We start from the raw sequence: 27,134 nt of genomic DNA, 5'->3' as shown, positions 1-27,134 counted from the left end.
AAATTCTAAATTAATAAGGAAAGTGATACAGAATCCCATGATGCCCAAGGCAAATACATATTAACAAGGGAAATAATCTGTATGCACAACTTTAAAACTGTTAAAAAAAAAAAAAGAATCTCTAGATTTATTACTGAAGTGATATAATTAGAAATTTGATTTTGAAGTCATTTTCCCAGAAGTGCTTCTCCAGGGAAGTGTGTAAATATACCTTTGAAATGCTTCGGACTCTCAGAGTCATTTAGAGTTTCAAAATGCACATTTCCAAGCAGACCATTTTTATTTTCCTTGATATGGATTTCTAAGAAATAATTCTGTTAGTAAAGGTTGTGTATGTGTGCTTTCATTGAAGGTCTACTTCAGGAAAGGAAAAGTACTCCATGATGCTGGTTTTTTAGGTGATGCCTTACAACTCTTTCTTCAATGCTTAGCCCTTGATGAAGATTTTGCACCTGCAAAGCTAGAAGTAGAAAAGGTAACTGGTTTACCAACTATAATAGTTCAAGGCACGTCTAAGACATAGGTCTTTTTAAAAATGCTTTTTTGGAATCTTGGGAAAGAGCATAAGGAGTCCATGAGTCAACTTTAGTAGCAGTTTGACAAGTGGTTTTAAGGTTCATATACTTAGTATATTGAGTTTTTACTGAAATCAAACTATTTCATTCACAGATATTTAAAAGCATTATTTTTGCTTAAATTTAGGTGTTTTTAATAGTTTGTTTGCAGCCAGACTAACCATCCTTAATTAAATATTGTTATCATGATATTCCTGCTCAGAAATTTTTTTTAATTGAAATAAAATGGGTATATAACATATATAAGTTTCAGTGTACAACATTATAATCCAACATTAGTATACACTACAAAGAGATCACCACTAAAAGTCTATTTACCATTCATCACCATACAGTGCCTCCTTCTCTCATTTTATCCAGACCCCTTCCTCTCTGGTAACCACCAATCTGTTCTCCATATCTGGGAATTTGTTTTCCTTTTGTTTTGTGTGTTCATGTCTGTCTGTTTTTTGTTTTTTTTGTTTTTTGTTATTTTAAGATTCCACATTTGAGTGAAGTCATACAATGTTGACATTTCTCCATCTGACTTATTTCACTTACCATAATACCTTCATGGTCCATTGATGTCACAAATGGCAAGATATCATTTTTTTTTGGCTAAGTGGTAGTCCATCGCATATGTATACTGTATCTTCATTCATCTATTAATGGACATTTAAGTTGTTTCCGTTTCTCAGCTATTGTAAATAATGCTACATGTACATAGGAATGCATATGTACATAGGATGCTATGTAAAGAATGCTATGTAAAGAATGCTACATGTACATAGGAATGCATAACAATGTACATAGGAATGCAAATCTTTTCAAATCAGTGTTTTTGCATTCTAAAGATACATACCCAGAAGTAGAATAGCTGCATGATGTGGTATTCTGTTCTTAATTTGTCAAGGAATCTCCATACTGTTTTCCATAGTGGCTTTACCACCAACAGTTCACTTTTCTTTACATCCTCTCTAACACTTGTTATTTCGTGTCTTTTTGATAGTAGCCATTCTAACCATTGTGAGATGATACCTCATTGTGGTTTTGATTTATATCTCCCTGATTAGTGATACTGAGCACCTTTTTATGTTCCTGTTGGCCATCTGTATGTCTGTGGAAAAATGTCTATTCAGATCCTCTGCCCATTTTCTAATTAGGTTTTTTTGTTGTTGAGTTGTAGGAGTTCTTTATATATCTTGGATATTAATCCCTTGTCAGATACATGATTTGCAAAAATCTCCCATTCGGTAGGTTGCCTTTTTGTTTTGATGATTCCTTATACTGTGCAGAAGCTCTTTAGTTTGATGCAATCCCATTTGTTTATTATTGCTCTTTTTCTTGCTTTTGGAGTCAGATCCACAAAAATACTGCTAAAACCTGTCTTGAGGAGTTAACCATCTATGTTTTCTCTTAGGAATTTGTGATTTCAGGTCTTAAATTCACATTTTTAATCCATTTTGAGTTAATTTCTATGTATGGTGAAAGATACTGGTCTAGTTTCATTCTTTTGCCTGTGTCTATCCAGCTTTCCCAGCACCATTTATTAAAGAGACTCATTCAGGGGCGCCTGGGTGGCGCAGTCGGTTAAGCGTCCGACTTCAGCCAGGTCACGATCTTGCGGTCCGTGGGTTCGAGCCCCGCGTCGGGCTCTGGGCTGATGGCTCAGAGCCTGGAGCCTGTTTCCGATTCTGTGTCTCCCTCTCTCTCTGCCCCTCCCCTGTTCATGCTCTGTCTCTCTCTGTCCCAAAAATAAATAAAAAAACGTTGAAAAAAAAAAATTTAAAAAAAATAAAAATAAAAAAAAAAATAAAGAGACTCATTCATTCTCCATTGCATGTTCTTGGCTCCTTTGTTGTAAATTAATTGTCCATATATGTATGGGTTTGATTCATTTCTGGCCCATCAGTGTGTGTGTGTCCGTTTTTATGCCGCCATTGTACTGTTTTGATTACTGTAGTTTTGTCCTGTAGTTTGAAATCAGGGAGCATGCTCCAGCATTTTTCTCCTTTCTTAAGATTGCTTTGGCTATTTGGGATCTTTTGTGGTTTTCTACGATTTTAGGATTACTTGGTCTAATTGGATGGAAAAATGCCATTGGGATTTTGATAGGGATTACATTCAATCTGTAGATTGCTTTGGGGAGTATGGATATTTTAATAATATTATTCTTCCAATCCATGATCATGGTATATCTTCCCATTTATTTGTTTCTTTCTTTTATCAGGGTCTTAGAGTGTATAGATCTTTCACCTCCTTGGTTAAATTTATTCCCCAATATTTTATTTTTGATGCAATTGTAAATTGGATTATTTTCTTATTTTCTCTTTCTGATAAATCCTAATTAATTTATAGAAATGCCACAAATTTCTGTATGTTGGTTTTGTATCTTGCTAAGTTACTGAATTCTTTTATTAGTTCTAACACGTCTTTTGTGGAATCTTTAGTTTTTTGTATGTAGTACCATGTCATCTACAAATAGTGACATTTTATTTCTTTCTTTCCAATTTGGATGCCTTTTATTTCTTTTTCTTGCCTAATAGCTGTGACTAGGATTTCCAGTACTGTGATCAGTAAAGTGGTGAGAATGGGCATCCTTATCTTATTCCTGATCATAGAGGAAATGCTCTCAGGTTTTTGCCACTGAGTATGATGCTAGCTACAGGTCTGTCATATGTGGCCTCTTTATGTTTAAGTGCATTCCCTCCGTATCTACTTTAACAGTTTTTGTCATACATGGATGTTGACTTTTGTCAAACCCATATCTAATGAGATTATCATATGATTTTTATCCTGTTTTGTTAATGTGGTGTATCATGTTGATTGGATTGATTGGTTGTTTAATCATCCCTGCATCCCTGGAATAAATCCCATTTGATCATCATGCATGAACCTTTTACTGTATTGTTGAATTCAGTTAAATAATATTTTGTTGAGGATTTTTGCATTAATTTTAATCACTGATAATGGCCTGTAATTTTCTTTTTCTGTGGTGTTCTTGTCAGCTTGGTGGCATCATAAAATTATTTTGGAAGTGTTCCTTCTTCAAGTTTTTGGAAGAGTTGAGAAGGACAAGTATTAAATCTTCTTTAAATGTTTGGTAGAATTCACCAGTAAGCCATCTGGTCCTAGACTTTTGTTTGTTGGGAGGTTCTGATTACTGATTCAATCTTCTTACTAGTGATTGATCTATTCAAATTTTCTGTTTCTTCATGACTCAGTCTTGGAGGAATGCATATGTCTACAAAGTTACTCATTTCTTCTAGGTTGTCCAATTTGTTGGCATATAATTGTTTGTAGTAGTGTCTTGTTATTGGGTGTGTCATTTGTAACGTCTCATTTCTCATTTTGTTTCTCTGAGCCCTCTTTTTTTGGATTTGACAGATTTTTTTTTTTTTTTTACTATTTTTTATTCTAGTAAAATTGACATACAGTTATATTGGTTTCATGTGTACACTATAGTGATTTAACAATTCTATACATTATTTAGAGCTCATCATGATAATGTATTCTTAACCCCTTTATCTGTTTCACCTCCACCCCACCAACCTCCCCTCTGGCAATCACCAGTTCTCTATATTTAAGAATCTGTGTTTTGTTTCTTTTTTTCTTTGTTCATTTGTTTTGTTTCTTAAATTCCACGTATGAGTGAAATCATATGGTATTTGTCTTTCTGTGACTGATTTATTTCCCTTAGCATTATAACTTGTAGATCCATATTGTTGCAAATGGCACGATATCATTCTTTTTTATGGCCAAGTGATATTCCATTATATATGTGTGTGTATACACACATCTTTATCCACTCATCTGTTGTTTCCATAGCTTGCCTATTACGAATACTGCAGTAAACATAGGGGTGCATCTGTCTTTTCAAATTACTGTTTTCATTTTGGGTAAATAACCAGTAGTGGAATTACTAGATCACAGGTATTTCTATTTTAATTTTTTGAGTGACCTACACAGTTTTCACAGTAGTTGCACCGGCTTGTATTCCTACCAACAATGCCTAAGGGTTCTTTTTTTCTCCACATCCTTGCCAACACCTGTTATTTCTTGTGTTTTTTATTTAGCCATTTGACAGGTGTGAGGCAATATCTGATTATGGTTTTGATTTTCATTTCCCTGATGATTAGTGATGTTGAGCATCTTTTCATGTATCTGTTGGCCAGGTTTATGTCTTCTTTGGAAAAATGTCTATTCATGTACTTGCTCATTTTTAATTGGATTACATTTTAGGGGGTGGTGAACTGTAGAAATTCTTTATATGTTTTGGATATTAACCCCTTATTGGATATGTTATTTGCAAATATTTTCTCTCATTCAGGAGGTTGTCTTTTTGTTTTGTTGATGGCTTCCTTCGCTGTGCAGAAGCTACTTATTTAGATGTAGTCTCAATAGTTTATTTTTGCTTGTGTTTCCCTTACCTCAGGAGACATATCTGGAAAAATGTTGCTATGACCAGTGTCAGAGATATTGTTGCCTGTGCTGTCTTCTAGGATTTTTATGGCTTCAGGTCTCACATTTAGGTCTTGAATCCATTTGGAATTTATTTTTGTGTATGGTGTAAGAAAGTGGTCCAGTTTTCCCAACACCATTTGTTGAAGAGACTGTCTTTTTTCCAACTGGATATTCTTTCCTGCTTTGTCGAAGATTAATTGACCAAGAAATCATGTATTTATTTTTGAGTATTCTATTGTGCTCCATTAATCTGTTGTCTTGTTTTTGTGCCAGTACCATACTGCTTTGATTACTACAGCTTTGTAATAGATCTTGAAGTCTGGAATTGTGATTCCTCTAGCTTGCTTTTCTTTTTCAAAATTGCTTTGGCTGTTCGAGGTCTTTTGTGGTTGCTTACAAATTTTTGAATTGTTTGTCCCAGTTCTGTGAAAATAGCTGTTGGTATTTTGATAAGGATTGTATTAAATCTGTAGATTGCTTTGAGTAGTATAGACATTTTAATAATACTTGTTCGTCAGCCTATGAGCATGGAATGTCTTTCCATTTGTGTTGTCTTCAGTTTCTTTCCTCCATGTTTTATAGTTTATAGAGTACGGGTCTTTCACCTCTTTGGTTAGGTTTATTCCTGGTATCTTATTACTTTAGTAAGATTATCAATTATCAATAAATTATTTGTAAGTGGGATTGTTTTCCTGATTTCTTTCTGCTGCTTATTAGTATATAGAAGTGCAACAGATTTCTGCACATTGATTTTGTATCCTATGACTCTACTGAATTCATTTGTCTGTTCTAGTAGTTTTTTGGTGGAGTCTTTAGGGTTTTCTATATAGAGTATCATGTCATCTACAAATAGTGAAAGTTTTACTTCTTCCTTACCAATTTGGATACTTTTTATTCCTTTTTCTTGTCGGTTATGTGGCTAGGAATTCCAATACTATGTCAAAAGTGTTGAGAGTGGATATCCTTGCCTATCCCTGACCTTAGGGGAAAAGCTCTCAATTTTTCATTACTGAGTATGTTGTTAGCTCTGGTTTCATATATGGTCTTTATTATGTTGAAGTGTATTTCCTCTAAACCTACTTTTTTGAGGGTTTTCATCATGAATTGTCAATTGTTTTTACTGCCTCTATTGAAATGGTTCTGTGGCTTTTATCCTTTCTCTTATTGATGTGATGTATCACGTTGATTGATTTGTGAATATTGAACCACCCTTGTATCCCAGGAATAAATCCCACATGATTGTGATGAGTGATTTTTTTTAATGTGCTATTGGATTCTGTTTGCTAATATTTTATTGAGGATTTGTGGATCTGTATTCATCAGAGATATTTGCCTATAGTTTTCTTTTTTTGTATTGTCTTCATCTGGTTTTGGTATCAGAATAATGTTGGCCTCATAGAATGAATTTGGAATCTTTCCTTTCTTTTGATTTTTTGGAATAGTTTGAGAATAGACATTAACTCTTATTTAAATATTTGGTTAGAATTCCTCTATGTAGCCATCTGCTCCTGGACTTTTGTTTGTTGGGACGTTTTTGTTTACTAATTCAATTTTTTTAAACAACCTTATACAATGTTTTATTTATTTTTAAAAGTTTATTTATTTTCAGAGAACGTGCACAAGTAGGGGAGAGGCAGAGAGAGAGAGGGAGAGAGAATTCCAAGCAGGCTCTGCACTGATAGATGTGGGGCTCTAACTCAGGAACCATGAGATCATGACCTGAACCAAAATCAGGAGTTGGACACTTAACTAACTGAGCCCCCCCAGGCGCTCCTACTGATTTAATTTCATTGCCAGGAATTGGGCTGTCCAAATTTTCTATTTCTTTCTAAGTCAAGAGCCCTCTCTCTCTCTCTTTTTTTTTTTTTTCGTTAGTCTAGCTAAACATTTGTCCATCTTATTTATTAGTTCAAAGATCCAGCTCTTAATTTTTTGACCTTCCCTCTTTTTGTCTCTATTTCATTTATTTCTGCTATGATCTTTATTATTTCCTTTCTTCTATGACTTTGGGCTTTGTTCCTCTTTTTTAGCTTCTTTAGATATAAAATTAGATTGTTTATTTGAGATTTTTCTTATTTCTTGAGGTATACTTCTTAGAACATCTTTTCCTGCATCCTAAAGATTTCAGTACGTTGTATTTCTATTTTCATTTGTCTCTAGCTGTTTTTTTTTTAATTGATTTCTTTGATGAGTAATTTGTTGTTTAGTAGCATGATGTTTAATCTCCACATTTTGGGTTGTTTTTATTCAGTTTTATTTCCCCCTTGTAATGGCTAGTGTAATACCATTGTGGTTCTAGAAGATGCTTGATAGGATTTCAGTATTCTTGAATTTGAGACTTGTTTCAACATGATCTGTTCTGCAGAATGTTTCATGTGCTCTTGAGAAGAATGTGTATTCTGCTGCTTTGGGATGCAACGTTCTGTATATACCTGTTAAGTCCATCTGGTCTAATGTGTCATTTGAGACCAATTGTTCCTTATTAGTTTTCTATCAGGATGATCTATCCATTGATGTAAATGGGGTGTTAAAGTCCCTCATTATTATTGCTGTCAGTTTCTCCCTTTAGGTTCATTTTATTTGCTGCATATTTTGGTACTCCTGTGTTGCATGTACATATGCTTATAGATGTTGTTTCCTTGTTGAATCTTGTTTATTATTATGTGCTGCCCTTCTTTTAAAGTCTTCGTTTTAAAGTCTCTTGTCTGCTATGAGTACAGCGTGTAACTTTCTTTTCATTTCCATTTGCTTGGAACGTCTATCCTTTCACTTTCACAATGTGTGTATCCTGAAGTAAGTGGCTCGTAGGCAGCATGTAGATGGATCTGGGTTTTTTATCTGTTTAGCCACCCTTTGTCTTTAGATTAGAAAGTATAGTCTGTTTTCACTTAAATATTGATAGTTATGTGCCTGTTGCCATTTTGTTAATTATTGTTTGCCTGTTTTCATCATTCCTCTCTCTTCTCCTTTTTCTCTCCTTGTAGTTTGATGGTTTCCTTTAGTGTTATGCTTCGATTCTTTTCTCATTTTCTTTTGCATATTTACTGTCAGTTTTTGTGTGGTCACTGTAAGGCTCACATATAACTTACTTTGTAATGGTCTGTTTTGAGTTGATGGCAACTTAAGTTTGAACACATTCCAAAACTACATTTTTCTCCCCCTTCACCTTTTATATTTTTGATGTCACCTTATACATCTCTTTATTTTAGACATCTCTTAACCAATTATTGTAATTTCAGTTAATTTTACTATTTCTGTCTTTTAACCTTCATATTTGCTTTATTTATAAGTGGTTGCTCTACTCACATTTACTGTATATTTATGTTTCCCCCTGAGATTTTTCCTTTGATATGTTTTCTTGTTAATATTAGTGCCACTTCTTTTCAGTTTAGAGAAGTCCCTTTAACATGTCTTGTAGGGCCAGTTTAGTGGTGATGAATTCCATTAGCTTTTGCTTGCCTGGAACACTCTTAATCTTTTTGTTTTTTTCTAATTCTGAATGATAATCTTTCTGGGTAGAGAACTCTTGGTGGACGGTTTTTCCTTTCAGCTTCAGCATTTTGAATATGTCATGCCATTTTCCTTCTGGCCTGCAAAGGTTCTGGTAATAAATCTGCTAATGGCCATATGGGGTTTCCCTTTTGTGTAATAAGTTTTTTCTTTTGCTGCTCTTAGGATTCTCTCTTTAAACTGTCCCGTTTGAGCTATAATGTGTCTTGGTTTAGATCTCTTTAGGTTCATCTGATTTGCAACTCTGTGCTTCCTGAATCTGGAAATTCTGTTTTCTTCCCCAGGTTAGAGAAGTTTTCAGCCACTACTTCTTCAAATAAGTTTTCCTACTCTTTCTTTTCTCACTTTGGGACTCCTATTCAGGAATTTTTGTTGACTTGCTTTTTTCATTTAATTTCCAGTCTAAGTTTTGCTTATTTTCCATGGTTGCCCATAGTATTGCCCTGGTTCGTTCTTCCTTAATTTTTTCAGTAATCCATCTATCACTTTCCAGAGTTTGTTTTGTGGTGTGTTAGTTGGTGTTAAGAAAAAAGGGAGGAGGTTCTCTGATTAAATGACTTTGGGAAACATTGGGTTAAACCAGGTTAAACAGGTTTGTTCAGAAATTCTCAGTTTTTGCTGTACTAACATGACGGTAGCATTCAACTTTTGTCAAACTTATTTAGAGTATCTGGAAAGACTAGAGCCTTTGAAAAGTGTTTTTGGAAAATCTACCCCGATACAATTGCAGTGCCCAATCACGATGTTCTCCTCAATATCTTTAAAACATGCCGTGTTATTTATCACCTCTATAGTGTTTTTTACATCGTGGCTTTATTTAGAATCACCTTAGGGGCATGGTAAGTATAAAGATTCCTGGACTTCACCACAGGCCTTTGGAATTAGAATCTCTGGAATTCAGGCATAGTTTTACAAACACCTAGGAAAATTCTTGTGCACTTTGAAGTATGAGAATTTTGAAAATTTTCTCAGGTCCCGGATGCCTCATACATACAGCTAACCTCTGCGTATATTCTCTGAGGCTTGCTTGCATATACCTTCCAGCCCATCGATTTAACAAAAAATCGTTTACTCTCATGTGTTTTCCAACTGTTTTATATTTGTTAGTGGTATCTCCCTGGGGACACTGCCGACCTTTTTAAGGGCTTATAATTTTGCATTTTCTATGCTACTAGACATCCTTATATTTCTGTAAACATTTGTTTGTTGTTTAATAAGGTCAGGTAAATGCAAAACAAGTGATACTTTGAAATATTTGGTTTTCTCCCAGTACGCTTTTTGTAAATTGTGGTATGATTTACATATAATAAACTGCATGGATTTTACAGTCTGGTGAGTTTTGAGAAATTAAACATCCATGTAACAGCACGATATAGACTATTGTCACCATGCTGGAAAGTCCAGTCATTCCCTTTTCAGCAAATCGCCTCTGTCCCTGCTCCCAGAGACAACTACTGTTTAGATCTTTATTACCACAGAGTAGTTTTGCCTATTTTAGAACTTCGTACAAGTGAAACCACACAGTGTGTGCTCTTTTGTGGCTGGCTTTTTTTGCAGAACATCATAGTTTTGGGATCTATCCAACAATTTTTTCTTGTTCACTAAGTATTCCATCGTAGGAACATACCACAATTTGTGGTATTCACAGTTAATAGTGATTTTCATTTGGATTGTTACCAGCTGCTGCTATGAATTAACATTCTTGAACAAGTTGTTTTGTGAACATAAGTTTTATATCTCTTTGGTAAATACTTAGTGGAGTTGCTGGGTTCTAGAGTAGTTGAGTGTTTAATGCATTTTTTTAAGCCAGGAGAAAAGTAAAAACATACAAATTTTAAAGGGAATATTGTTTGTTCATTAAAGGAGATATTGCTTGAGCTCCTACCAGATAAGCACTTTTATGTACATTGAATATATCTCCTATTTATTTACCTTATAGCAATGATTCAGGAGTAATCTGATTTTTGTGAGTTTGAGAGGTAATGCAACTGAAAAACTAAACATCCACGTTTAGACTTTAAGAAATGCTCTGCTGTTCATTTAATATAGTTTATTCGACAATAACAACCATTTGGGTCCTACTCATTTCCTTCTAGCCAGGTTCTTCCCTCGCTTAATCTACCATGGTTTTGTTTAAGATGTATTCCTGATAGAAGCACCCAGAAATTCTGATGGGACAGCTGCCTCCCAGGTTAACTCACAGCTGTTAAGGGACAGCTGCCATATGGTGCTCCCAACCGAGAGAGCTGGGCAATCGTGGCTACCCGTGTAGGTTACTCAGTGAGAAGCTAAATTCAGGGTAAATAAGTGGAATTTTAAGAGTTTTGTAATTAGAATTACAAGTTCTTTAATTCACTTAAACACTCTAAGTCCAGTCTTAAAGTATACTTTGGGGTGAACTGTGAACTTGATAAGCTGGGACTCACTAATGTTGAGAGGTAAATATTTTCTACTTCTCTTGAGATCTCTTCTTTTTACAGGGCACCTGGGTGGCTCAGTCGGTTAAGTGTCTGACTCTTGGTTTCAGCTCAGGTCATGATCTCATGGTTCATGAGTTCAAGCTTGTGCTGGGCTCTGCTCTGACAGCGCGGAGGCTGCTTGGGATTCTCTCTCTCCCTCTGTCTGCCCTTCCCATAGTCCTTCTCTCTCTCTCTCATTCAAAAATCTCTTTATAATCCTCCATTAAAAAGTCAGTTTTAATTTTGGGTAACTTCTAGGCTGGTAGTCTAGCCACTCCAATGCTTTTCTTTTGAATTATTTCTTTGACGTGATCTGACCCCATTCAGGCACACCGTGGTTTTACAAGACTTTTGAATGGTTTGGCATTTCTGTTTATTGCTTAATCTCTTCCTCCTCTGCTCATTAAAAACAATGTCTGCTGTGAATTTTCTAAAATTTCTTAGATAACTTTATATTAAATTATCCCTAATCATACATTTTCCATTACCTTTACATTTCTCTTACAGATTTTATGTGATTTATTGTCACCTGAAAACTTAAAAGAAGGCCTGAAGGACTCTTCCTGGAGTTCATTGCCATGTATTAAAAACAAACCTTTTGGTTTTCCTGTAGTAATGGAAGAGTCTCACTCTGCCACAGAGCTTAGCCCAGAGCAGGTAAGGGGTGAGAAAAGATTTTCATGGGTTGAGTGCATCTGTTTTTTTTACAGGTTAAGATTTTCACTTTCTGGGTTTCAAGAAATAGAATCTATTAAGCATGGTCTGAATTAGATTTTTTTGTCTGTAGCCTTTTACACTAAACTTTTATGTAAAATATGTGTTCATTAATCACAATTTTAGGTCACCTGAATATCAGAAAACTTTAGTCTCATGGGAAATGTAGAACATGGTATTTATTTTAGTTTCTTCAGGGTTGTAACAACTATATTAGCATAACTGCATCGACCTCATTATAACATGTCAGCTTGATGTCTAAGGCTATATTGTAATTACTAGTAAAATGACTTATTTATCAGGGTTTTAGAATTAAAAGTTGGTGCTTTTAAATGAATGGTAAAAAGAACATTCTGAGACAGTGGAATTTCATTTCAGTTTGGTTCGTGGTGAGAGCCGCAATACAGTTACCCTTGTTTATTGTACTTTTGTAGAATGAAGAAATACCAGAGGTCACTTCAGAGCTTATCAAAGGAAGCTTAAACCGTGCATGGTCAGCACAGGCTATAAATTCAACAGAAATGCCTGCCAGAGAGGACTGTTTAAAAAGAGTGTCCTCGGAACCTCTACTCTCTGTTCAAGAAAAAGGTGCTCTGCTGAAAAGAAAGTTGTCTCTTTTAGACCAGGATGTGATTGTAGACGAAGACGGAAGAAATAAGCTTAAAAAACAAGGAGGTAAAAATGTCACTACACTCACTTAGAACACATTTATTTATTTAGAATGGTCTTTAAACTTTTTCCTAAAGATGATAACTCTCTTTGTTTTAATAGAAACTCGCAATGAAGTCTGTACGTTTTCATTAACTTACGGTGACATCCCAGAAGAATTAATAGATGTTGCAGATTTTGAGTGTTCTCTCTGCATGAGGTAAGTGTATAAAATTTTATAAAGATGCATATTTTACATTACCAAAATAAAATACAGAGTACATAAAGGTAATCTACTCTAAAGTGACAGAATACTGGGCTAAAAATCAAAAGATATGAATTTTAGTTCTCGGCTTACCTTTCACAACTTGGGCAGGTAATCTCTGAACATTATTTGGATTTTCGTTACTTACAAAGTGGGGTATTTCCATAGCCTATATTGCAGGTGTTGTAAGAATCTAATGACTTACATATTGTAAAGGACTATAAAAGTTATACATATTATTGAAACTTAGACACATACATGGTTTTAGATTTGGGTAAAAATGCTAACAACGTGTTGTATATATATGATTCTGTCTTGTTTTAACTATAAAGTCCTTTTTAAGTCAAGTTGGATAAAGGTTTCCGTTGTGTGGAAATGCAAGCTGGCGCAGCCACTCTGGAAAACAGGATGGAGGTTCCTCAAAAAACTAAAAATAGAACCACCCTACCACCCAGCAATTGCACTACTAGGCATTTATCCAGGGGATACAGGTGTGCTGTTTCGAAGGGACACACGCACCCCCATGTTTATAGCAGCACTATCAGCAATAGCCAAAGTATGGAAAGAGCCCAAATGTCCATCGATGGATGAATGGATAAAGATGATGTGGTGTGTGTATATATATATACACACACACACACACACACAATGGAGTATTACTCGGCAATCAAAAAGAATGAAATCTTGCCATTTACAACTACTTGGATGGAGCTGGAGGGTATTATGCTGAGTGAAATTAGGAAGACAAAAATCATCTGACTTCACTCACATGAGGACTTTAAGAGACCAAAGAGATGAACATAAGGGAAGGGAAACAAAAAGAATATAAAAACAGGGAAGGGGACAAAACAGAAGAGACTCCTAAATATGGAGAACAAACTGAGGGTTACTGAAGGGGTTGTGGGAGGGGGGATGGGCTAAATGGATAAGGGGCACTAAGGAATCTACTCCTGAAATCATTGCTGCACTAGATGCTAACTAATTTGGATGTAAATTTAAAACAAATTAAAAAAATAAAAATAATTGAAAAAAGATTTCCATTGTGTAGAATGCTTGTAATTCTAGAAGACTAATAGTTTTGAAAGACATGTTCCATTTACTTGAGTTGTGGTGGAGTCAGAGGAACAGTGCACGGAGACCTGGTGGCTGGCCACATCAGGCTGGTAAGAACGAGCTGTGTTCTGAGCAGGTCCCTTATCTCTGAGCCTAGACTGCTTCATCCACCTGTGAGGTGAGGGCATTAGGCCAGATGATTTCTCAAGTACCTTTTTATCTAGGAAATTCCGAAGTATCATGTTTCAGGAAATAATTATCATGTAAGTAAAATTAGTATTTCTATATTGTTCATTACTTACTGGTATTAAGCCTAATATTTCTTTACGAATTAACTGTAAAGTTTATTGGGTTATTCTTTTTCATGGATTTTATATAGTAAGGCTTTTATAGGCTTATTAAGAAATAATCTAGTCAACAATAATTATATATTTCATATTGTTTATTTTACACACCAAGTTTCAGAGACTATGTGCATTTTACATTTATTGCACTTGTCAGTTTGGACCAGCCAGATATCAAATGTTTAGTAGCTCCCATGTGGGCTGTTCCATTGGTCAGTATAGCTTTCACCCCTTGGCAGAGTAGTACCCCTGTTGATGGAGAACTTTTAAAAGGTTCAGGAGGGGATAATTGTATGTATCACTGCCCCTTCCTTCCTCTCCTGACCACTAGACCCTCCTTCTTCCTCAAATAGAGATTAGTCTTATGGTTCCATTATTTCTTCACTTTTTCCCATGGATAGTTTAATGTGAAAACATGTATTTTGGTTGATTTCAGGTTGTTTTTTGAGCCAGTAACAACCCCTTGTGGACACTCCTTCTGTAAGAATTGCCTTGAGCGCTGTTTAGATCATACACCGTATTGTCCTCTCTGCAAAGAAAGCTTAAAAGAGGTAAACATTTGCATATTTATCTGTTTATTGATCTTAAGCTTGGCAATACTGATTTGTATTTAGCCCATAGAAATAGAGTGATTATCATGTTCAGAATAAATTACATTATATATGCTGACTGACCAAGAAGGAAAACATTACATTACCCAAAATGCTAGTGCTGGAGAAATGTGAATTTGGAGAGCACAGGGGAAAGGAGGGCCATTCTGGAGGCCAAGCCCCATGTATTTTTTTTTTTTTTAACAAAGGGGGGTATGGTCAAGTACCTGGCCTAGACTTGGTTCAGTTTTAATGATGACAGACAGTATTGGGAAAACCCAACTGCCTTGCCTTCCACCCTCAATAATACCCTGGATTTCAGCCCTAGTCCTGCCTCCTTAACATACGGAACAACTAATAGAATTTTTTGCATTGATGGAAATTCTCCATAACTATGCTGTCCAACATGGTAGTCACATGTGGCAATTGAGCACTTGAAATGTGGCTAGTGTGGCTGAAGACCTGTATTTTAAATTTTCATTTTCATTTAAGTGGACACATGTGACTGGTAGCTACCATTTGGGCAGCACAGCTCTAGAAAGTGGTGTACTTACTGGAGGCACAGCTTCCCACACCCCTTGTACAGTCAGTGATCAATGCTATTCATAACCTGTGTTAGGGAAATAGCTGGATCTCAGGTACATATCTTTTGTAACCAATGGGAAGACAGCATTTTCCCAATCCTGCTTGGGTGTCCTTAGCCATCAGGTGAGGCCCCAGTGTTATAATTCTAGGTCCCAATTACGACCGTAGCATTGATCACGAGAATGATTCTATCTCAGGGGGGTCACAGCATTGCTTAAAAAAAAGTCTTCCAAATATGAATAAAAAATAAGCCATTTTGCATTTGAACGTACATAGTTAATTCCTATGCAGAAAAAAACAACTCTGTACAGATATTATAATAGCATATGTGTATTAAATACATGGATAGGAGTCTTACATAACAAGCCAATATGTCAAACATAAAACCATATATAGAATTTTCACAAAGTCCAAAAACCTAAGACAAACTCGTTCTTAAAAAGTTTATTAATTACATTTCCGCCTATATACTTCATGTTTTCAGGTGAAGTACTCTAATCATGTTTTTTTTCTGTGTTTCCAGAGTTTTTAAATATTCTGTAGTATATTGTGTTTTTTTTTTCAAATTAACAATTAGATACGTGGCTTTAAATTTAGAGCTACCTCACCTTAAAAAATGTCTGGAGTTTGAAGGAAAACAAGCATTATTTAAAAATACAGCCAGCATACTGTTTGAAAATAACTTTATCCTGTGTCCTAAAGGTATCCTGTATAATAGGTAAAATCTAAGTATATATTTAAAAAAACAAATTGATACGCTCTATCATTTTATGCTTTTCTTGTCATTTTCTTTTGTTCTTCTTTCATCGGAATGTATTTAAGATTTTTTTATAGCAGAATAATCCATTGATTTAACATTTCCCTATTGTTGGGTATGTAAGTTGTTTTGTTCTTTTTTTTATATACCATGATTTGCGTCTTGACTATTTCCTTAGGATAAATTTCTGGAAGGTGAATGGCTGATCCAAAACCATGTATTTATAAGACTCTTAAAACCAAATGCTGGGTTACCTACATCCCCCAGAAATATTGTACAATTTAGATTCCTATTCCCCCCAAGTTAATACACGAGTATTATATCTACTATTTAGCCCATTGGTTTTCAAAATGTGTTCCCCTGATGAGCAGCATCTGTATTACCTGAGAACTTGTTACAAATTCTCAGACCCCACCTCAGAGCCACGACATCACGAACTCTGGGGTGGGGCTCAGCCATCTGCTTTTCAACAAGCCTGATTTCATGCTAAAGTTTGAAACCCACTCCTGTTACCCTTTCCCAACCTCTCCCCCTTCCTCCTCCTCCATTCTTCCTTGGATAATGACAAACCCTTATTTTTGCTGCAACTGCAGATTAAAAGTATGGGGCTTCTCTTTATCTTCTGATTGTCTCCCAAGAGTCGTTCCTAACTTTATTATATGGGTTTTTGTTCCAAAATTCTGTACCCACGTCCTGACCTGGTCCCAGCCTTATGCAGTTTTTTAACTTACCTACAGAAACATGTCTTTTTGTCCATGGAATACAGTGCGGTGTGTGGTAACTGCCTTTTATGGGATAAAGGCAGTAAAATTGGGCTTCTCGGGAGACAGAAAAATTAAGGCAGACTTCATGAAAAAGGTAAAGTTGGAGCCAGACCTTGCAGGCTAGGCAGGCTTACAGGCTGGAAGGAGAGGGATGGCTTTTAGCAGTTGGAATAATGACGCGGAAATGCGAGTGGCGGTTTTCCGGAGTTTTAAGGGAGTGGTACAAATGTACCATTTTATATAGAGTTGGGGGGTGGATCGTGTAGGAAAAGCAACCTCTTGATAAGGGTCTGAGTGACAGTGGGTGACATGGGAAGGAAAATCGTCAAGAAAAATGATCTGGAGACTCGGCCACCAAAACTGGGACAAAAAGAATAGTTTCACTTTTCCTAAATAAGGCAAGTGTATTATTTTCTTTATTCCTTAGCTTATTTTTTTGGTTCTCAGTTAAAATGCTAGTCTGAAGTACCCACGAGCTGTCAGATAGAAATTGGCCTTTGGTGTGGGAGAGGGCAGGGCCTCCTGCTGCCCAGAAAGGATTTGAGGTCGTAGCAGGACAAGGGTCTTCTGGACGGTGGTAGTCTCCACCGCAGCCACGTGTCTTCAGTGCTTTGGGGCAAAGCCTGCGCAGATTGACCTGTGTGGCATCATCACTTGTCACGTTCTTCCTCACAAATTAATTCAGAATCGACTGTATAAATATGTAATAAAGGCTTTACTATGAACTGTTTTGCCTGTTTTCTGCTGTAGGAAAAGTACTGGAGTGTGAAATAACACTGTCTTTTAGTATCTAGCAGATAGGAGGTACTGTGTGACACAGCTGTTGGAAGAATTGATAGTGAAGTATCTGCCTGATGAGCTGTCTGAGAGAAAACAAATATATGATGAAGAAACTGCTGAGCTGTCACAGTAAGTTTCTTCTCATAAAGCTAATGTGATCAAGCCCCGAGCCACCACCCTTTAACACAGTAAGGAGAGACCTTCTCGCAGCCAGCTGGATCCTGTCTCGAGTTCAACCTAGTGTAGCCCCAGGCGATTTTCAACAAACACGGGTCAGGTTCCCCTCTCCTCAACAGACAGAAGTTTTTAAAAGTTCATTTGGTAACTTCCAGATGTTCCACTGGGGGTTGTTGACTCAAGCCCTTTGCACCGCAGTGGCAGTTTCGGTGGAGGAGGAATTTCCTACGGGACCTCAGGCAGTGGAGTTGGGAAATGAACCCTCGGGTACCAGGCAGGGTTAGCAGGAAGGTGGAGCATAAACGGCCTGGACTGGCAGCTGCTTTAGCCAATGAGAGGTCGGGAAGTGGGTGGGACCTTGAGGCTGAAATTGGTAGGAGTGGCTTAGGGGCCAAAGTCTCAATTAGTCAAGATTACCGGTAGCAGATTTAGTGTCGGGAGGTAATTTAGGGATAGAGTGGTACAGACCACTACTGAGAGCGAGCACGCACTGGCTAGTTGGGGCTGGGTAGGTTGGACCTGGTTTTGGTGCTCTGTATTCTTTCTTCCTTGTCCTTTTCTGACATTCTTTTCCCTTCCTGTCTTTCCCTCTTGCTCGAGTCACAGGAGTCTCTTTAAATTTCTTTCCTGCGTAATTTCTTAACTTTCTCTTTCTCTTTCACTGGACACACCAAAGAAACAGAACTGCACATTTTACATGCCGTGTTTATGTAATAGATTTTGGAAAATAATGGAAACAAAAAGTTATTTTTTTCTTACTTTCTAAGAAAAAATTGTGCTTGCAAACTTAGTATGTGTCCACCAAATGTCTTCACTGGGCCAGTGCCCTTTGATAGAAGAACGGTGTCCATTCTTCTAAGTTGGTACTGATTCGTCTTCCATGATACTGATATTTCATTGTGATTTTGATAGAAAATGTCCTGATATGAGGATTATGAACTTTCTTGATCAACACTGCCAAAAGCTGGTTACCGGAAAGCCGCAGATATGCTTTTGAAATCTTAAGTATAGTGACTGCAACCAGACTCCCGGCAGACGAGTGGAATCGGCAAATGACAGATGAAGTCATCACATGAGGGGGGCTCAGTGTGATGCAGAGAAGCTTGAGGGAGTCTTGGTTACTTACTACCAGGGCTGTTTTATGGGGTGCTCATCTTAAGTACTCATCCCCTGGTACTTCAGAGTTTTGCTGATCAATATTTGTCGGCAGAAGAACTGAAAAAGACCAAATGGAATGCTTAGTCATGGTAGATTACACATTTTTTAAAAGGAGCTAATACTTGTATTACTTTCACATAATTATGTCATTTTGAAGAAAAGCTAGAAGATCCTGTAAATAAGCAGGGGTGGCAAAGGTCATCTATAACCCAAAAGGAATCACCGTTGGCATTTCGGCATGTATCCTTCCAGATTTTAAGATGTGTAAATACATTTTCAACAAAAGTGGGATCTTTTTTTCCAAGTCAACGTGTGTATGTGCACACACACACATACGTATATCTTCATTTTATGGTTATGTCAGTTTATTTTACTAGTCCCCTCTTCTAAGTTTTGGTTACTGTACACAATGTTACAGTGAGCTTTCCTTTCAAGTACTTGTACAAGTTTTTCTAGGAGTTTAAAGGATATGAACTTTTTAAAGGGTCGGCCAGATTCTTCCTCAGTTTGGTTGTACTGTTTGAAACTGCCCTCAGCCCTGCCAGTTTTTCCCATGCCCATGCCAGAACTGGGCGGTACTGTTGTCCTCCTTCTTTCCTGCCAATCTGGCAGTGAAAAATAATCTATAATTTTAATTACCTAGAAAAAATGTTACTGAGTTATGTTTTTGATCGTGAATTTGAAAATATTTTAATGCACTAGGAATTTTAATGATTTGCCTTTTGTGGACTGTGGGAGCCCATTTTTTTCTTGTTATCTATAAGGAAGAGTATTTGATGGATAAAAGACTAACTGTTCTAAATATTTTAAACAGATTAATACAAAATACAAACAAAAGTTTGTATTAATACTAACTGTACTCCTGATTCATAAAGATACTTAGCTCTGTATGACAAGCTGGTATCTTAAATTCAGATTTAGTTTTGTAAATAGATGCTGATGAGTGTTGCAAGCTTCAGTCATTTTTGTGGTACGTTCTGATGGATGATAATGAGACTTTTTTCCTCTTCAGCTTGACCAAGAATGTTCCAATATTTGTTTGCACTATGGCCTACCCTACTGTGCCTTGCCCTCTTCATGTATTTGAGCCAAGATACAGACTGATGATTCGAAGAAGTATACAAACTGGAACTAAACAGTTTGGGATGTGTGTTAGTGATACCCAGAATAGGTATGTTTTTGTACAGAAACATTTTTGTTTACGTTGGAACTTGCTTTGAATATTGAGAATTTGCATGCTTGTTACTTGAACTTTGATATTAATCAGAAGTTTTCTTTTAGTTTTGCAGATTATGGGTGTATGCTACAAATTCGGAATGTACATTTCTTACCTGACGGGAGGTCTGTGGTTGACACAGTTGGAGGAAAGCGGTTTAGGGTCTTAAAGAGAGGAATGAAAGATGGATATTGCACTGCAGACATTGAATATCTGGAAGACGTTAAGGTATTAAATGCTTCTTGAGCACACCTCGGGGTACTCTGTCCTTGGCATTGCACAGGCTGATAGTCTAGGCGCATACAACAGTTCTTTGTCCCAGAGACTCTGGTCGATACTTACACACGTTAGCTCCCAGTTAGCTTTTGCTTATCTTGCTCTTACTCACGGTGTGTCAACTTGGAAGAGTCCAGAGCACAGATCCTCTTCATTTCTGCAGGCTCCCCAACCAACGTGGTGCCTAGAGTGTACGTGGGCATGGTGGGCACTTAACACCAGCGATGGATTGAATTGAACTTAGAACCCATCTAGGTTATGAAAGCTGCTAATCCCTGCCCTTTTTAATCGAATCTATTAGTAGGCAAACACATGAAAGCCTTTAAAAACTGTTCTGTATGTATCTGACATAGCCTTAATGACAACATGGACACAGTGAGAGGAGAGGTGTTCAAACTCTAGGGCATCACAGAGAAAGTACTGTCACTAGCCTCACTGGTGAGATCTTTCCTGGAGTGCGTTGTGATAACCTTCTTGCAAAGGGTTAATGTGGGCCTTTTGATGATTCCAGTAAGTCACCATCTGCAGTTAGTTTAGGTACCAAAAAAATGATTTGTGATGCTATGAGTATCAGATGAAAGGCAGTTTCTTTTGGAAAGGCATGATAAAACCATTGATCATATGATCTCCCTGTTCATTGATTTGGGCCCTTCATTTTAATCGTTTATTGAATGCTGGCATTACAAACATTAGCTCTTTGAATTTTCAGAACTCTAAGATCCTTAGATGAGGAAAGTCAGATCCAAAAGTGGTAATAAATATACCTTAGATCCCCTAGGTAGAGTCATAGAAATGATTTAAAGCTAGCTCTCTGGCCCCAAGTGCTGTGCTTCATCATTATGCCATATTGCCTCTCTGATCAACTTGATTGGGCTGATATTTCCTGTCCTGTCTTATGATTAAGATGCTATGGGGAGACTTGTTTGTGCAGTAGGCCAAAAGTGTTGTGGAAGTTGAAATTTTGAGCTGATTGATAGTTTCTGTGCCTTAGGCATGCTTAGTTAATGGAATCATTTGCTAAAGGCAATATTCTTTGTAAGTTTACATCTTTACATTTGGATTTGATGACACAATCCCTTGAGTATATGGCCAACCATATGCCTAGATAGAAATATAGGACAATAGAATAGCATCTTGAAAGCATTATGAGTTTGGTGTTTAGAAACTGTTTGCTGTCTTTGCAGTCTTAGGAATGTCTAATAATTTTTCCTCATCTTAATGTCTCATCTTTGTAATGATTTCTTGTCCCTTCCTTCTGGAAAAGCTTCTCAAATTTTCTTTATAAGCAGTCTTTTTTTCCCTTAAAGTTCTGCCTGCTTTTTAGCCAGCTCCTTTTTCCACGTCAGACACTTGTCATTTGTGTCGTTCCTTGTTTTCTACAGCCCATGGTTTGTTTCCTTGAATTCTGTAAGGGTGCAACGTAGAGGTTTTCTTTAATAGTTTTAACAAGTCACAAGTTTATTTCCAGCTCATGTCAAGACCAACGTGTGTTAGCAGGGGACTGAATCTTGTATAGTCATTGCAAGAGCAGAAGTCTTCAACTGGCTCCTCTACCTTTTCATTAACCCAATTTACCAGTTTAATCATAGCTAAGTATTTAGCTCAGTGGTATTAAGTACATTCACAGTATTGTGCAAAAGGCAGGTGCTTTTTAGTTTTATAGTGAGTCATTCTTGAAGTATGAAAGGCTGAGTCAGGCCTGGTATTTGTTCAGATGAGTTAATGTATGTGAACCAGAGCCCTCCCCGGCACATAGCGAGTGGGCCAGAAGAGCGTGCTACAGAAATCAATAGAAGATGGAGGAGTTAATGCTCTATTTCATCTCCTGTGTCCTGTGAGACTACTTCTTCTGGATCTGAGGCTGCAAAGCTGATGCATTTAATTTTATGTTTGTAGTTTGGTGATCTGAAGGGTGCAAGAAGGAATGATGGAGGTAGCCACAGCCTTGCCTTTATAGAACTTCCTCCTTGCATAATTTCTTCTCTTGTCTTTTGATATACTGGTTTTCTATGCTAAGATTCTTGTTGTGTTTTGACTCAGTTCCCTGGTAAAAGGTGTACTTATGCTTATTGTCCCTCCTGTTACCTGCTTTCTGCCATGTTCTCTCTGCCTGAAACCTCTCCCAGTCTTCCCTCTTATTGTAGTGACGATATTCCTTTCTTGTCCCACTGCTTTCAAAAACCATCAATGCAGAGAGACAAAAAGGAATTCCCAACTCACTGTCAGTTGTACCCCTCCCAGCTGGAGGCCGAGAGTAGGGTTCCGCAGTATTGCATTGCTTTGGTGACGAGGCCAGGTGGCGGTCACACCTTGGTGTCTGTTTAGTCTGGCCATTGGCGCTTTGTGAGGCAGAAGCACAGGATGTGTATTGCGTAAGAATACCCTGATCCAGCACTGAAATTGGGATTGCCTCTTTTTACATTTTTATTTTTGCATTTCTGTTGGGTTAGTGATCTGGACCAGGGGAACTAGATGCAAGTCTTACTGTTTTGTTTCTAGGTTGAGAATGACGAGGAGATCAAGAATCTCAGACAGCTTCATGACTTGGTATACTCACAAGCCTGCAGCTGGTTTCAGAATTTAAGAGACAGATTTCGAAGCCAAATTCTTCAGCACTTTGGCTCAATGCCCGGGAGGGAGGAAAACCTTCAGGTATGATGGCTTTGATGTTGTTTCCAAAAGTCTCACTTTTTTTTTTAGCAATGGGTTTTTAAGTTTTTTTGTTTTCCTTTTTGCACAGCCTTTCCATTGTCCCCACTGTCTTTACAGTGATGACTGTATTTCCAGAGCAGTGCTGTCTGCTGCTATCTGTAGGGGAAGGGGATGGACAGAGCTGGGAGCTGAGGGGTCCATAGCTGTGACCGCACAGAAGGAGAAAGCCCTTCACTGAGGATTTGCTCAAAGGCGGGATAAGGAAATTAACAATGGGACACTACAGTAAATTATTGGGAGATCTTTTTTTCACCTCTCCTTTTCTCTCCAGCTTTTTCCCTTGTGTCTCTTCATGTTTAATGCTTCACTCCTCATGAAATTATTGTTCTGATGGTCTTGTTCAAGTGCTTAGGGGTGACGCTTAACTTTCTGTGCAAGCAGATCGGTGTGGTAGGCACTGTAAGACGCACAGAAAGACGACTCTGGAAAATCTGATAGACTGATCAAAGCGCTAACTTTTAGACAAGCATTTTGAATTGAAAATGGTTATGGTCAGAAGGTAGATTACATAATGGAATGGCTATAAATATACGGAGATGGAGAGAAAACAGCCCACTGTGATGGACACTGCCTCTCATTCTGGTTTTCAAAGGTTGGCCTCAGTCTGTCTGAATCCCAATTGAGTCCTTCACCTGAACTTGAAATTATAACATCAGATCATCTCTAAACTGAGCACTCATTCGGTGTCGTACATATTATCAGTGGCTCATGTTTGTTTTATTCTGGCTTCCTAAATCTGATTAAACTTGATAGAAATAGCCTTTGCCAAGCATAAAATTGAGTAAGTACATCTTAAATGTAAAAACTTTCACCACTCTTGCCTCTTATGATTCAGCCCTCTACCACTGCTTTGTTGGTAGTATTGTGAGTCAGGACTTGGTCAGTGAAACAAAAGCAGCCACTCTTGCATAATCCAGGCACGGAGGGTGTGCTGTGGGATGGAGGGCTGACGCAGCTGTTTGCAGAGCTGGAGGAGTGAGGATGAGGGTCATCACGGAAGGAGGATGGGGTACCTGACACAGGGGAGCACTGTGCTTTTTAAGAACTTGCAGGGAAAATTTCGTATTTCTTAGGAGTACGAGGGAGGTACCCACCAGTATCTCTCAGTCTGGAGCAGTGTAGCAGGTGGTTAAGAATTCTCTGGAAGGCTCCTGCAAATCTGCCGACACTTGGCAACAGTCTCCAGTGAACAATGGCTTCTTCTCTTCCAGCTTCCACATTTCACGGGATTATGCCTCTCCTAGGCCAAGTCTAACCCAGAACCATGTGAGGGAGAGGATTCTGGGAAATGTTTCTGACCTCTCTGAAATGCAAGAAGGATGGCATAGTGATGCTGAGTGGACAACAGATGGTACACAACTACAGAAATCTAGTGTGATTCTAGAGGGAGCTTACTGAGATCAGGAGCTCCTTTTGTCATTCTGAAACTTCAGGTTTCAGGTTCAATAAAAACCAATTCGGTGTACAACAGAGATGGCTTAAAAATTCTTTTGTATAAATTCCAAGTTCTTTCAATGGCCACTAGTCAGCCTTTGCAACATCAGAAGGACTTCTTTGCTGGAAATGTTTATTTTTCAAACAAAACTAGAGGCTGAGACCTCTTCTCATGTCTTGCCTAGGATCTTACGTCTTGCCATGGTTCCTTGGAGACATTTTTAAATATTAATTAACTTAATGCTTTAAATATGTGTTTTCAGAAAGTTGTTCTGAATTAGGGCAGTTTTGCCCCCCTGGCATATTTGGCAGTGTCTTGTTCTTTGACAGTTGGGAGATGCATCATTTCCTATACTTTTAGCAAGTCTTTTCTAACTTTCTTCCCTTGCTGCTTCAATTTATTTGTGGCTCTATCAATGTTTCACTCCTCATGAAATTGAAGATATTTTGCACTGTCACAACTGGGAGGTGCCATTGGCATCTTATTGGATAGAGGTCAGAGATACTGCTCAACATGCTTCAGGAGCACAGGACAGTTCCCGCATCGAAGAATTATCCAGCCCCAAATGTGAGCAGCCTGAAGTCGAGGAACCCTGCATTCAGGCAGTGCAGGGGACAGAGTGTTAGTCATGGAAGTCAGGTCTGGATTTCAGTCTTGGACAATTCACATTTCTGGTCTTTAGTTTCCCCATTTTATAGGGACATAATAGCCTTCCTTCCATGATCGCTAAGAGTTTGAGATAGGATCGGATATATGAGCACTGTTTTTGTTACATAGATGTATATTGTATTAATACTGTAAACTGTTGTTTATTTTTAGGCGACCCCTAATGGGCCCGCGTGGTGTTGGTGGCTTCTTGCAGTTCTTCCCGTAGATCCCCGATACCAGCTATCGGTTTTGTCAATGAAGTCTTTGAAAGAACGGTTGACAAAGATACAGCATATACTGACCTATTTTTCTAGAGACCAATCTAAGTAACTAACTGCTTGGATCTTCCTTTAAAGTTACCCTAATCTGGCTGTGTTGACAGCCAGATTGTCTGCTGCCTTTTGCACATCCAGTGCTGGTTTGAGAAACGTAACGAAACTTTTTTTTTCCTTCAACCTCCTGAATCATGTGGTTCTGCAAATGATTACCTTCAACTAGGACTTAGACCACTAAGAACTTGCACAGAAAAACACGCACTGAATGTGTGTTAAACCTCTACATTGTGATGAAGTTGCACTATGTACCATATTCTAAAACGAAATGAGAACTGTGTGTATGTGGGGTGTGTGTGTGTGTGCGCGCGCGTGCATTTTCTCTGGCTTTAAAATTTTAAAAGAAAAAAAGCCATAGAGAGCAGAACTTGCTGAGGGTTTTTATTGCCCAAGTTTACAACAATAGCGATACAAGTTTTTGCAAGTTGAATTTGCCTCAGATTTATCTGTCCTAATGCTTATATTTGCACAAGTATGTAAACTATGGTATTGAGTATCACTCTTTGTTGGAAATACTGCTCTTGCTGAACTGTCTTGACCATTGACTATGACACAGTTTCTTATTTATGTAAATACTTGCATCCTAGCGGCCAACAGGCTTTGGATGCAGAACCTAGAGCCAGTTTTCAGGAACAATTGCAAACCTGCCATGGTACTGTGCATCTATTCATAAAACACTTAAAACTGTGAAAATATGGTTTACATTTAATTGTACATAAAGGTAAATGGAGAACTCAATTCAGTACCAGTTAGTTTGTGCATTTTAGGGGGCTTTTCACATCAACTGCCCATCAATATAATTTATAGTTTGACATGATGTGTTTAAAAAAAAAATATTACATAGTATAAACCCATTAAGGATCTGGGGGAAGAGAAGAAGCTTAATGTAGAAGTAAGCTTTTAAAGTATGTTTTATTTTTTAATTCTAGTCTTGGTGCAGATGTTAGTTATGCCTTATTCATATCACAATTAGATCACCATGCTGTGACATGGTTTATATTCATGCTGCCCTAGATACTTTTGTAATTATTTGTTGCAAACTTGTGACTGTCCCGATTAACTTTCTTTTATGTAAGTACTTTGTAAAAGTTTCTTAAACTTTTGCTTTTGCTTATTTAATTTTGAATAAAAGCTAAATTCATAATAATTTTTTTCTTAAATTTTAGGTCAGTATGAAAGATGAGTTTTGCTTACTGTTTACTTTTTTTTTCTTGGCAGTATCTTAAGGAGACTTCGGGCCCTAGAACAATCCTTGAAAGTACTATTGTTCAACATTTAGAAAAAAGCCATGTCCCTTTAGGAGAAAGGATAAAGAGGACATTTTTCATGTTACCCTTATTTGACACCATTAAACAGAACTGACCAGTTCAGGCTCCCATTTCCCAGCTAGGATTTTCCAGATATAAAGAAATCATTTTTTAATAGTGAATCTTTTTATAAAAATATATTAAGAAATGACTACCTGGAAGACCACCCTTTGCCCCCACAATTACACTATTGAAAAATCTCCAGAAAACGTGGTCTCAAGAGTGGGCCATTCCCCCCAAAGTTACCTTACCCATAGTCCTGCTGAAGTGTTCGACATTCTTATAACCAACTATTAAATGCCTGTTAAGTAGTGTTTGGGTAGTAGCATACATGCAAAGTTTACCTATAGTTCTCAAAGCATGTATGAGAAGGAAGTAGGATTTAC

At 37.4% G+C, this 27,134-nt stretch overlaps 1 protein-coding gene across 1 annotated transcript in view; it reads left to right on the top strand.

Annotated features, from left to right (window-relative positions):
- LONRF1 (LON peptidase N-terminal domain and ring finger 1) overlaps positions 1–26,601 on the top strand; it is a 37,942-nt gene extending 11,341 nt beyond the window's left edge. The window contains exons 3-12 of the mRNA XM_047091041.1: positions 353–475; positions 11,495–11,644; positions 12,136–12,376; positions 12,473–12,569; positions 14,448–14,562; positions 17,495–17,616; positions 19,835–19,993; positions 20,104–20,266; positions 22,814–22,966; positions 25,281–26,601. Coding sequence (XP_046946997.1) covers positions 353–475; positions 11,495–11,644; positions 12,136–12,376; positions 12,473–12,569; positions 14,448–14,562; positions 17,495–17,616; positions 19,835–19,993; positions 20,104–20,266; positions 22,814–22,966; positions 25,281–25,439 — 1,482 coding nt within the window. The 3' untranslated portion in view covers positions 25,440–26,601. The remainder of the gene's footprint in view (positions 1–352; positions 476–11,494; positions 11,645–12,135; positions 12,377–12,472; positions 12,570–14,447; positions 14,563–17,494; positions 17,617–19,834; positions 19,994–20,103; positions 20,267–22,813; positions 22,967–25,280) is intronic.
- Positions 26,602–27,134: the final 533 nt, after the last annotated feature.

The sequence above is a fragment of the Lynx rufus genome, unplaced genomic scaffold (assembly GCF_022079265.1).
Source record: "Lynx rufus isolate CCGP_SWC_20201006 ecotype Redwood Valley unplaced genomic scaffold, mLynRuf1.p SCAF_3, whole genome shotgun sequence".
In the NCBI taxonomy this organism is placed as follows: domain Eukaryota; kingdom Metazoa; phylum Chordata; class Mammalia; order Carnivora; family Felidae; genus Lynx; species Lynx rufus.
This window is presented reverse-complemented; position numbering and strand designations above follow the sequence as displayed.